The following is a 13675-nucleotide window of genomic DNA, read 5'->3' on the forward strand; positions in this document are numbered from 1 at the left end:
CCGAAGGCCGTAGAGCCCCTCCTGAGCCCCTCCGCGGTCAGGCGCAGCTCCGGGGAGGGAGAGCAGCAGCTTCCCGGGTAGTGGTGGGTCACCCCGGCTGCTGTTTTGCACGACTTTAGGCGCACAGCTCACCGGGTGCAGGCGGGGTTATACCATCAGCTACCTCAGGGAGGGGCTAAAATGGGATGGGAGGGAGACCACACGTTTTATATCTTTCCCTAACACTATGAATGGTTTCCTGACAATATCATTGGTGGATCTTCTAGAACTCTCAATCCGTCCTTCCTCATAGGACCAACCACAATGAAGTCCATAAAATTCCTTTTCAGCCCCCTTTGATATTCTAGAGTTTTCCCTTTCCTTTTTGTTTTTCTCCTGGGCTTCCAGGAGCCCAGGGCAGATTCCCATACTACTCCTAGGGGATAGGGATCAGCGAATGGCATTCCTGAAGACCTGTCCTGATGGCCCATACTCTGCACCTTTTTAGGACCTTTCTTTGCATTGAAGTGTACTTTCTGGGCCCTGTCCTCCCAAAACTGTGCTAAGTAGCTTATAACTTTACAGCCAGTGTGATAAGGGGAACAAGGTGAAGGGGGATTGTGGCTAACTGTTCCCCCAACCTCACTGATTCATCGGCATATGGAAGCACTTTTAAAAAAATTATTTTTCTGATTTTATTTACATTCACTTAATTAACATGCAGTGTATTCCTGGCTTCAGAGGTAGAGGGCGGTGATTCACCAGTCTTATACGACGCCCAAAGCTCATTACATCCCGTGCCCTCCTTCATGCCCATCACCCAGTTACCCCGTCCCCCACCCCCGCGCCTCCAGGGACCCTCGGTTTGTCTCCTATGATTAAGAGTCTCTCATGGTTTGGCTTCCTCTCTGATTTCGTCCTGTTTTGAGCAAGGTGGAGTGTATCTGTCACATGGTGAGTTGCTCAGGAAATGTTAGCTGTTACTGCTACTGCCCTTTCTGACCCTCATCATCTACTCAACTTTCTTTTCAAATACCTTGTTTAAAAACTTGTCTTTTATTTCTCACTCCAAATGATAGAAATAAAAGTACTTGACTAGTAATAGTGTGTGTGATAAATATCCATGCTTCTCTCGCATTTTAGAGCCAATCTGTGAATCACATTTAAGCTGGCTTCTCGAAACAATTTCCAGCACATTCTACTTGCAGTCAGATGAAGTGGCAATTTTCTTAAAATATGGAGCAGTTTGGTGCTGGGCAGACATGTATTCAGGCTCATAAACATAAACATTTTTTATGTGGCATTTAAATATGAACTATGCAACTCCAAAATGCTACAAAAATATAAACAAAATAATTTCAGGAACAAAGAAATATAGCTGAAGAAAAATTGAGAGGAAGTAAAAAAGGAGCCAAGTTTTCTTTGACGCAGGAAAGTTGGTCATGGATACAGATTTGCTTGTGTAGATTTCTTGAGGGAAAGAATGTGGCACGTTCTGGAAATTGTTTAACATTATACATCAAGCAACTTTGGTGTTTGCTTCTTATTCTGACCTTTTTCTAGCAGCCTCGGCCCAAGGCCAGCCTCGAGCCTTTCTTCAGCGATGACAACCGTGTAGCGATGCTGAGTGAGAATGTGCTGGTGGAGCCGAAGCTCGGTTTCACTGAAGGAAGAAGGCCTGTAGAGTAGGGCCCTTCGGTCATGGCCGCCAAAGTGTGTCTCTATTGACTTCTGGATCTACAAAAAAAAAAAAAAGAGAGAGAGACAGAAAGGAGGCATAAAAATTCAAGAGGAAGAAGTTGCACGCTTCCCTTGAAGGACATCATTAATGCAAATCAAGGGCCATTCAAAAAGCTGTCCTGTCAGTGTCTCTGGAAATGAAAGACAGATCCCCTGAAAGGCTGGCAAGGACAAAGGTGACCTCGTATGCAAGAAGTGAAGGTGAATTGAATTTTTCTCACTATTATAGAGAGATGAGAATTTTAGGCCGTTAAAATATAGAGCTCCTGGGGGAATACTGTTACGCTGAAATACAGAGCTCAACCCTAGCTGAAAATATAAATTAATAGCAACGCCTTTCATCTGCATTGTGCTTCTATAAAATACTTCCAGCTGCATTACCTTTCACAGTGCTTTTTAGGTAAACACAGGAGAGGAAATGGATGCAGAGAGGATGGATTTTGTGCTGGCAGGACATGTTGAGGAATGGGGAGAGCTGAGAAGCACTCTCAGAGCTCCCTGGAGATGGACAATGCTGCTGCATCCCTCAAGAAAAATGCACCAAAACTGGCACCCGGCTCAGTGTGGCAGGGCGGACCCTGCCCCAGAAGGGGGACATCGTAATTTCAGGTTCTTCCTTCCATAGCTTATTGATCCTCCAAATAAATACTCTTCTTTCTCACAAGGATGTTTGAAATTCCACTAACAAAAAGGAATTTCCCAACTGGCAAGTAGAAACAATGCTGAAATCTGAGTTCATCATAAGGCATAATGGCAGACATTGGGAATTTTCCTAAAAACTTGAGAATAAACCTTGATAAAGTAGATAATTTTTTTTGTTGTTGTTACTGGAAGGAGTGATGGTATCAGGGTGACAGCAAAGACTTGGAGGGGCCGAAGAAAAGGAGACAAAGGAGTTGGGGGAGGATGATGAGGGAGAAGAGGTAAAAAAAAAACAAAACAAAACTGGGATCCAAGTTACTCACAGGGCACCTCTGAGTCAAAGTGTCCACTCTGTGGATCTAAAACATAGGGAACCATGTCTTTTCACTACTTGAATGTCTTCCTGACTTCCCACGACCCCTAGACTCCATTCCCAATCTTCATCAAGGAACACAAGGCTATTCAGACTTAACCCTTGTCTTTCTTCTCTGGTCATAGCACATTCTTAATGCTCTCCATTCCTGACCCCACCCTGTTCTTTCATTCGCCCACCAATGTGCCTTCAACCTAAAATTCCTTCCCCCCTCTCCATTCGTCCATCTGGCTAGCTCCAAATCAAACGTCACCTCTTTGGGAAAGTTTTCCCTGAAATACACCCTTCCCTTGGCACTTCCGAGAGAGGAAGAGTGCATGTCTGCCCGATGCGAGCTCCGTAACAGGCAGTGTACACGTACACACAGCACATGTTCGATGAATGAAAATACCCACTAAATTAAGGAGTCCGGGTGCCCCATCAAGATCTTTGACGATCTTTGATCAAGAGCTTTGATATCTTTGATGATATGTGTGGAGAGAAAGAAGGTATAGACTTAGACTACAAACTCTCTGAGGGCAGGAACCGTATCCCATCTGTCACTGCACACAAACTATTGCCATCTGCGAATGAACAGACAAAGCGAGTGACGGTAGGAGAACACAAACTCTGGAGAGCCTGCTGGGCTCGAATCCCCCAGGGTCTACCAGCGCTCTTTGTGTGACCTTGGCTGATACTTTCCTCCTTAGGGTGCAGAGAAGACTAAAGAGTTCATGTCTGTGATGGGCTTAGGACTGTGCCTGGTATATGGGAAATAATATGCATGTGGGTTTTTTTTTTTTAAGATTCATTTATTTATCTGAGAGCGACAGCACACACACAAATGGGGCAGGGGCGGAGGGAGCGAAGCTCAAGCAGATGCCCCGCTGAGCAGGGAGCCCAACCCGGGGTTGGATCTCAGGACCCTGAGATCACGAGCTGAGCTGAAACCACGAGTTAAACGCTTAGCTGGTGGAGCCACCCTGGCACCCCTATATATGTGGTTTTTAAGTAATAACATGAAGAGCAAAGAGTCAGAAAAACTGCTTCTGAGCCTGAGCCCTGCCTGGCATGTGGTGACACAGGTGTTTAACACGCATGTGGTGGACTTAATAGAAAGGAATAGAACACGAGCTAATCGCACCTCCCCTGCGTGGTACTTCGGACAAGCATGATTAATTAAGTATCTTCCCTTCTTAAAGGATGCTGTGTTTTATTGATAACAAAGCTATTTATTGATTGATAATGAAACTATTTAAACTCAAAAATTCAACTGCTAACTGGGACATGATTCCTCAGCTAATATCATTGCTTGTCATGGTAAATTTCGGAAGAAGGAGTATTTGAAGCCAGAACAGGTGGGGCCTTTGTACGCAGGAGTCAGAGGGCACCGCTGGCCCACAGGAGGCCAAAACAAACAAACATGCATGGAGGTGCAAGGGGAAGACAGATGCTTCCAAATATATCGGTGTCACTCAGGCAAAATGCACAGTGCCCAGAACTCCCTTCTCACATTATTTTCTTTCGTAATCACAGGATGCTCCTCTCTATTACAGCTGGCTCAGGATAGCAGTGATTTCACACGGGGAGAGTGTATTTTCAAACTTGATGTTATTACTATTTTGAAAAATCCATCCCCCCCTTCCCCCCGGCCAGGGTCAGTTTAAGCAAGAGCAACGTAGCTCTCGGCAGTGTAGCGGACATGGACCTTATGGTAAATAAAGTATAATTACTGCCATATTTTATAATAACCTTTATAACAGACTGACATTTTAACTCGCATCTCAGGCTACAGAGAATAATGGGAAGTGAGCTTGTCAGTCAAATTATGTCATGTTATCCTGTAATACAAACTGCTCCTGTCCTTGTCATATTTATAACTCACTGTATCAGCAAAATGGCCCAATACCAAGGGGCAAGAACACTTTTGACTGGTTTAACAACAGGTGCACACACCACATACGTGAAATAAAAACTACATGAATAATTATGTCAACCACACTAACACATGCAGGATCCCCAAATGCCAGGAGCGGCGCTCTGGGAAATGAGAGCTCTTGATTACCCCTACAATTTTGAAGATATATTTTTAGTGGAAGGGTTCAACCTGGCCAAGTCTACAACTCGAGACTCACAGCCCCACTGAGAAGACCTTGGGAAAGAATGAGCGTTACTGGGTGTTAATCCTCTCTCCCTTCTTCTAGATGGACCTGAAAAATCGTCCCTTGGAAATCACGTTGCCAGACTACATCAAAGTTATTTTAATTTTTTAAAACATTTTATTTTTTTTTTTATTTGACATATGAGGGAGGAGCAAAGAGAGAGAGAGAGAGATGGGGGGGGGGGGGTTTTCCAGACCATGCTCAGCACGGAGCCCAACACAAGGTTCGATCTCACGACCTGGATGCTTAACTGACTCTTGATTTCGGCTCAGGTCGTGATCTCAGGGTCATGAGATGGAGCCCCACATCAGGCTCCCTACTCATCTGCTTGAGATTCCCGCCCTCTCCCTCTGCCCCCGCCATTTGCCCTCTGTCTCTGTCTCTCCCGTTTTCTCTCTATATAATAAATACATCTTAAAAAAAACATGAACACATTATTTTAATTGGAAAGACTTCAAAGTCTGAGACCTTTATGCCACGTTAGCTAAAGCAAAGGACAGAGCGCCGAAATAAACAAGCTGAAGCATTAGGTGCAGCCACACGGAGGAAGAACAGAGGCCCAGGGACCAGAAATCGGGATTTGAATTCTGCCTCTGCCACTTGCTTGCTTTGTCCAGGGGAGAGTTGTGTTCTCTCTCTGCGTCAGAGTTTTCTCATACGTATGGTTGAAGTAACAAACTCTACCTTGTTGTAACCTGAAGTTAGGTGGGGAATTAAATTAATTTGCTATACAAAAGTGTCCAACGCAGTGCCCCAATAATAAATGATGGCAATTATTAATAAAATTGAATAATAACATATTATAACTTTGCGCTTCCATTACGGGTTCTATAAGCATTAGGGGCCCCGGGGTAGCGCAGTCGGTTCAGTGTCTGGCTCTTAGTGTCAACTCAGGCCTGACCTCAGGGTTGTAAGATCGATCCCTGCACCGGGTTCTGTGCTCAGCATGGAGTCTTCTTGGGACTTTCTCCCAACCCCTCTACTCCTCCTCCCTGCATTCTCTCTCTCTCTAAACAAATATTTTTTTAAATCCTATAAGCTTTACAATTACTATAGTTTGACCTCTGTCATAAAAAGCATTTCTGCAATAAACTATGTTTCCATATATCTTGATATATGTTTTTCTCCATATGACTTGTCACCTTTTAATGAAAAAATATAATTATTTCTAGATTATGTTTATTGTCTCTCTACACCATAAAAGGGGGTAAATGAAACCATGTATTTTGTCTCTTTTGTTCACTTTTGTTTCCCTAACCTTAGAATATTACTGGGCACGTAAGGGGCACATAATAAATATTCCTTGAATGAATGAACACAAACATTTTTTTTCGATATGTATGTCTTAGTTATAAATACTACCATGGAAGATTGGGAACAGAAAGTGGTGAACATTTGGATTAAGAAACTTATCTCAGCAGAATTTCAAATAGGAGCAAGAATGACAAAAATAGGATTAAATGTTTGAGAAAAGTAATGAATTTGTAGTAAAAAAAATCAAATAAAGACCTATATTATAAAAGTCTTGTATTTCTCAATTACTTATAGTATTAAAAAAACTTCACTAAGACTCACCACAAAAGCAAGAAATAGAGCTTTTTAAAAATAGTAGGGATGAAAAATAATTTTTTTTCACATAGCAGGAACGTTTTTTCTAGATTTATTAAAGTAGCCATGTATTCATGACACCTTTTGATGCCCAAATACAAATCATATGGTAGACCTTGGTTGTGTGTTATATATAACTAAAACTCAAATTGCCCTGTGGTTTAGATCTTTGACATTTTAGAAATATTGCCGAGTCCATCATAGTGAATTATGTTTTAATTTTTCTGTTATAAGAATATAATAGGGATTTTTTACCCATTGGTGAAATTTACACTTATTTTAGAGAATTCAAGAAATAAAATTGAGTTTTCCTGGATGCATACCCTACACATTTCCCACTGAAAAAGTATTTATAATTGTAGGACACAGACCACAGGTCTCATGGGTATGCAAGCAGAGCCCGAGAATGTTCCTCACCTAAATGAATCTTTAGTTAACCTCTATCTTTATCTCACAACTGACTCAACTGGCTCTCAAGTCCATCAGGGAGGGAACACGCACTTCTCAGACCTACTCCATGACAACGAGCACAATCTTGATTTCACTCCCAAACGGCACCTCGGGGCTCCTGCCTGTCCCACGAACATCCCATGAAAGGCACGTTTGCTCACCTGTGCCTCTGCGCAAGTTTTAAGCATCAACAGAGAAACTAAAGCAATCAAGTTTCAACATAAAAAACTGTATTCCCAATATAGCTTTGATGAGGTGGCAGCGACTTACGTAGCTATTCCTACAACCCATCATCGCCTGTTTCTCCATCTATCTTTCCCGTTGGCGTTCTTCACGATTTATAGTTATATGTTGACTTGTTTAATGTCCGCCTCTCACACGAGCTTGTACGCTTCATGAAGGCCTAGATGTGTCTACGCTGGTCGGAGTAAGAGGGAATGGATGAATGAGTGAGCAAACGAATGAGCGCATGAATGCAAAGTACACATTCATTGTTTGTAATCATAGGTTCGATCATTTTACTCACCATCAAGTGAAAACATCCACTAGAAAATCTCAGTGGAAGCTTTGACATTTGCATCTCAAGCCATAAAATATCTACGACTTTTTCATCCCTCCTGACTCTCTCTCCTCCGCTTCCCTACAACCACCCCCTCCAATGACCACATCTTGCACTTTGTGGTCCCCCAAACGCCCCCCCTCCAAAATTATAAAATGAGATTTTTTCCATTGTCTGATCGCATTTGCATGTTTCCATCTCTTCTCGTTTCTTCCTAACACGTCAGTTCTCCAACCACTGGCTTTTCCTCCTCATGCCAACTTTCTGAGAGCCTCTTTTTTACCTTCTTGCTCAGCAGTTCAGATTCCATGGTCCAACACTCCAATCACTCCCTACCCAGTATATTAGATTCCCTTGCTCCACTGCACTTGCACCACATTCACACGGTAAAGCTTCAGGCATGGAAGAGCTGGGGACCCAGCGGTTAACAAGACAGACGGGTCTCTGCCCCGCAGAGCTGACAGTCCATCAAGACGCAAACAACTAGGCACAATGAATAATGAGAAGCCAGGTAAGTAGGGAGGACTGGGGGGCTGCGGAACCTGACGCCCATAGATCCCATGTCCTGCCCCTGGGCTGGGTTGCTGGGAGCCACTGAAGCAAAGTGCCTGGTTGGTTGGACAGATTCTGGTTGGCAAAACCAATTGGGTCTTGGGGGTCCCCAGACCATCCGCCATGCTTCCCTCTCTCTCATACTCCATAGTGACCAACGTTCCCGGTCTCTAGCTACCTTCTTATTTCTACAGATCACTGCCTCCCATTCACAGAGGAAATCAGCACTAATAGAAGGAAACAAGCTACACGGCCTCTGTTTTGGCAAACCGGTCGCCTATCGGCACAACTAACGTTTCCTCTTTCCTGCTGGCTGCCGTAGAGGAAACCTGTCCTCTCCTCTTCTCCATAGCTAATCACTCTGGGTTTATTCTCCAGATTCCACATCATCCCCAACAAACCTCCTCCCGATGTCTACCCTCAAATCCCTGAGAACCTCATCCCCCTTTTCTCCTCCTGGGTCCTTCAGATGCCCTCCCGTTTGGCTCGTTCTCTATGTTTACTCATTCACTCACTCACCTACTTGAGATTGTTGAACACTTCCTACAGGACAGGCACGGGGCTGGGCTCTGAAGAGCCCTGGCAGGACTCTATGCCCCGCTGAGCTCACTTTTTAGCAGGAAGAGCAAGAAACAACGAAGGAAATCTAACTCAAGGTGAGTTCCGGTGGAGATACAGATCTCTGGTCTGGGTGAAGTGCTAAAGGATGATCCCGGAGCTCTTCTAGATGCTGTCACTTGCATGTGTTATGAATGTTGTGCGTGAAAGAAAATGAGGGAAGAAAGAAAATCCTCAGAGGGAGAGAAAAGATGAGCAGAGAAGTTGCAAGAGCAAGTTCCTGCAGGTCAGCGCCACAGGTGCCGTGGGCGGTAAATACGGTCAGGCGGGCAGTAAGAAATGACCCGCAAGGAGGGGGAGGGCGAAGGTAATACAACTCTACTCGGTGTGTTCTTAAGTAACTAGTAGGAAACCAAAACCTCATGAGTAGTAGAGAATTGGAGAGTTGGTTGACTTCCCGCTGGTCTCTCTACCTACGTACACCCTCGAGGGACGTCGATGCCCTTTACTAAAAGCCGCAGCAGGGAAGGCACAAAGCGGGGAACCCGGAGAGCGTTTTCCTGTTTTATTTTGTTTTCTGGAGAGGGATGGGCATCCTGATGGAATTCCGGAAGGCCAGACCCTTACTTCCTACATCGCAAAGATTTCCTAAGAACTTTATGACGTCATTCCCATAATACAGAAAAGTTTTTTTTTTTTTAAGTGTAAGTATTCCATGACCTGGGCGGTCAAGCCATAGGGGAGGCCTGGGCCCTGTGCTGCGAAGGCCCCTAATCACACGGGGGAGCATCAGAGGTGCCCGGGTGGGGCGGGGGTTAAGCACCGCAGGGTGGGGCCTGGTTTGGGGCAGAAAGAGCCAGGAGAAGCGGCCACAGGGCAGCCAGGTCACGGCGTGTGCAAGCGAGGGAGGTGAGGTACGAGGGCGAAGGCCTTCCCGAAGAAGGGCCTTGGCGTGAAGGGATTCCAAGCAAGTGGCCAGGGGCCTGCGGCCTGAGTGGGAAGAGGCGCAGACAGGAGATGGGAAAGCAGAGCAGGGCAGACGGGGACGGTAGGGTCGCGTGGCCTCCGCCCGCTGGGACCTCTGCCATCGCAGGTCAGGGGTGGGGGCATCACGGTGCCTGGTGGCCAGGAGAGGCCGCACCGCACCCATGCCACCGAAGGGCGGCCCCCAGCCGGGCGCACAGGCCAGGGCTTGTGTCACGGGGAGAGGGGACCCCGGGCCCGGGCCACCCCGCCATGTCCCTGCCGCCACTGTGCCCGTGCGGCCCGGCAGCCACCCCCGGCCCCCCAGCGTTGTGGCAGCTCTCCCCGGGCCGCGGGCCCCGCCGTGACATGCACCGGCCGCGGGCTCCGGGGCTGTAACTTCACAGAGCGAGGCCCAGCTGGGGTCCTGCAAACCTGGGGCGGCCGGGGGGCCCCGGGAGGAGCACAGCGCCCCGAGGTCAGCGGGGAGCACCTGTCGCTGTTGCCCTGCTCTGTCCTCGGGTGCCTCCGACTTGCTCCCGACGTGGGATCAAATACGAACCACGGCCCCGGGCCCTGCTGTCCCTTCCCCTTCCTTCTGCACCCCCAGTCTCCCCTTAATCAGACAAGCCCGGGGAGCTGAAGAGCAGGAGGCTACTCCCCCCGGGCCCCGATCCCGGCCGCAGGTTGGGGGGCAATGCTCCCGAGCCCCACGAGCCCCACTCGCAGCCCCGCAGTCGCTGCAGGCCGCCCGACGGGAAGAGAGGATAAAACCGACGACCGCACTCGGGAAACCCAAGCAGAAAACAAGGGGAGCCCTTGTTCTTTTGAAAAATGTTAAAATAATAGCAAGTCTCTGTCCCCCCAGGCCCAAACAACGAGCGAATTCAGCAGTTCGGTCTTAAAATAGCGAGGCCCTGCAGAAGCAACGTGACCGCGGGGAAGAACAGGGCCCCCGGCAGCGTCGCTACCTAAGCACCGAACCGTCCACCCAACACTTGTGCGGGTGCCGGAGACCAGTGGGGGTTCGAGTCCTGCCTTCCAGCCCCAGGCCTCCTGACCCCTGGGTGTCCCCTCCCCTCCCCACCCTCCATTCACTGTCTGCTGATGCCACGGAAGCGCCACTCGATGGACTTTGATTTCTTCATCTGTGAAGAAGCACCAGTATTTCCTCTTACTTTTCATGCTAGTGTAAGGATGGGGGAGAGTCAGGGAAGACAAGGGCAGCCAAAAATATACAGTCCTCATAAAGAGAGGGCGCATTAAATATCTCTTAAAGAAGTCATTGCATGAAAGAACCTCTTGACGGATTAAAATATTTTAAATCGTTAAAAGGTAAACTGAGGCACATTCGACATTTTAAGAGCTCACGTGAGCAAAAGTCCACTCCAATCGGGCAGCCCCAAACCCCAAGTGGTTAGGAACACTCTGCCCAGAGGAGCCAGGGGCAAGAACTAGGTAGAGAAAGTGTGGGAGCAAAGAGTGGAAATTATTTGATTGGCTACAGCTTGGTGGGTTTTTTTGTTTTGTTTTGTTGTTGTTGTTGCTTGTGTGTGGGATCGGTTGTCCTTAGCATTTTGGCTTCCTAACCTTGAGGCGTTTACGGACGTAGGTCACCATGACATCAGAGCCCCATCGGTCTTATGGCCTCTTTGTGTAATGAAGATCATGAGATAAAAACCTTAAAAATCCCAATTACGTGGTTTCAAAGGGCTTCTGGCAAATTACCAGCGGAATAGGATAAGGTGGTGCTTCTAGATCAGGGGCCTTAACACGTCTAAGCATAATCCATCATCATCTCTGCTGTTCTTCTTTTACAAAAGTTGAGTGCTAGAGCAAGTGTATCATGAAAAGAATATACCCGGCCATTGCCGTCATGTGGACAACGGGCACACTGCTTAGACTTGGGTGCCAGACAAGAATTAGGCAGTAAGTTAACTGAACGACTAAATGTGATTTAATTTAATTTAATTAATTTATTTATTTTTAAAGATTTTATTTATTTATTCGTAGAGATGCAGGGAGAGAAAGAGAGGCAGAGACCCAGGCAGAGGGAGAAGCAGGCTCCATGCAGGGAGCCCGACGTGGGACTCGATCCAGGGTCTCCAGGATCACGCCCTGGGCTGCAGGCGGCACTAAACCGCTGCGCCACCAGGGCTGCCCGTAATTTAATTTTATATGTTGTTAGAACGTTCTGTAAATACATTCACCATCAGGATACAAAAAGCCCTTGAAGAGCCTAGAATCTCTTTCAGCACCAGAGTGAACATGACCCCCCTCTGCACAGAGTCCAGCCTTGAAAAAAAAAAACAAAAAAACAAAAACGTCTGGCAGATGTAAGGGTAGAGTTGAGGCACCAGGTTGGGGATGAGGTTCTCCACCCACTGTCTGCCCAGTCGCCATATCAGACCCCCCAGGAGAGGACAGGTGGCTAAGCCCACCTCGGGTAAGCGCCTGATGCTGCCAGCCCCAGCACGCAGAATCTCTGGCTCCCGTCTTTCCGCCTCAGCCCTCACACCCCTGCGGCAGCCCACTCGTCCAGGGTCTCCCCCGAAATCCAGCGTCTCCGTGAGCCGCACAGATGGTTAAGGATGGAAGCCCAACCTGCTGTGGGCAGGTGCCCCTGCAGCAAAGGTCAGCTGCGGCTCTTGTCTGCGTGGAAGGCCACGGGATGGAGGCCCGTACCTCGGGAGCCCAGGGAAACCCTGCCTCGGCCTACCCACCTGGAAGACAAACCGTCAAGATGAATGGAGGAGCAAGTGTTAAGTATTCAGGCACCACACGCGGCTCAAACGACAAAAACATCCTGCCTTCAACCAAATTTATACGCAGTTTCCTTCAAGCACACATTTACGCCTCGGCGCTCAAGCTGTCTGCTTGCTCCAACCCCTGGGGTGGTGCGCGCCCCGTGGTGTCCTCATCTCGTCCCTTCAGCCCACGGGCCACTACTAACATACAGCCTTGGCTCTCCGTGGGGGCTACCCGGGGTAACACCTGATGAGTCCTAAGAACCTCTTTCCCAGGCATCCCCTCCGGAAGCCTCCATCCAGTCAACCCCGATCCGGCTCGCGTTGCCGCATGCTGCACCCTTACACCAACACATCATAACACAATCTCGCACGGTCCCTTCAAAATCGACTTTAGGGCCTTCCAAATGACACGCTCACTCTAGAATGCTTAAGTATTTGAGGCCAACTTTCTGCTTTAAAAATCAAAAATTGGCAGGAAATGACGGTATCTAGTAATACCACAAAATAAGCACTATCTCTAGAGGAAACAATAAGACATCATCTAATACGACGATCACATTTTCAGGTCCCTAAACTCTGTAGTTCTTCCCTTAGGGGATGGATTATGTGGCAGGATAGCATTTGGCTTTCTTCTGTGACTGGCCAGAAATTTGACTTCCCTTCCTAGAGGTCCAGCTTATTCTTAAAGCGTCCAGGAGAGGGTCTCATAGGCCAGACCTAAAGAAGAAACCATCTCTTCTAACGTAACAGATTGCTTTGGTCTTTTTAGGAAAGTGAGGGCATCTTATAGATTGAGGAAGACAGACCTGGATGGTCTATCTGGGAGGCCAGACTTTAAAAATCAACTGAAAGTACAAAAGAAAAATATAAGGACCACGAGCCACGGTGGGAAGGCCTGCACTGGACACAGCCTGAATGACACTAGACCACATTCATCCACTCGCTCAGCTCATGGGGCCAGGCCTGGTCTCGCCTCCATCCCTGCCCTGATCCAGCCGCCGGTAATTTATTAGAAAGGCTTGGTTTAAATTCTAGACCTTACTGGGGCCCCTGGGTGGCTCAGTCGGTTTGGCTCTTGATGTCAGCTCAGGCATGATCCCGACGCCCTGGGACTGAGCCCCATGTGGGGCTCCACACTCAGTGGGGAGCTGGCTTGAGGGTTCTCTCTCGGTCTGTCCCTCCCCACCAATGCTCTTGCACTCGCTCTATCTCTCTCAAATAAATAAATAAATCTTAAAAAAATAAATGCTAGACTCCATAGGAAATAGTTATATTATTTATATTATAAATTCCTGCTTACTTTTTCAGGGTTTTCCTAAGAATTGTGCTTAGGATTATGTGTACATCATTGGGGGATGAG

At 47.4% G+C, this 13675-nt stretch overlaps 1 protein-coding gene across 2 annotated transcripts in view; it reads right to left on the reverse strand.

Annotated features, from left to right (window-relative positions):
* CPED1 (cadherin like and PC-esterase domain containing 1) overlaps positions 1 to 13675 on the reverse strand; it is a 262754-nt gene that overhangs the window by 234692 nt on the left and 14387 nt on the right. For both annotated transcript variants that reach the window (XM_077855991.1, XM_077855990.1), the window contains exon 2: positions 1533 to 1716. Coding sequence is in view for 1 of the 2 variants with exons in the window: in XM_077855990.1 (XP_077712116.1) it covers positions 1533 to 1716 (184 nt within the window). In the remaining variant the exon portion in view is untranslated. The remainder of the gene's footprint in view (positions 1 to 1532; positions 1717 to 13675) is intronic.

Source organism: Canis aureus, chromosome 18 (assembly GCF_053574225.1).
Source record: "Canis aureus isolate CA01 chromosome 18, VMU_Caureus_v.1.0, whole genome shotgun sequence".
Taxonomy (NCBI): Eukaryota; Metazoa; Chordata; class Mammalia; order Carnivora; family Canidae; genus Canis; species Canis aureus.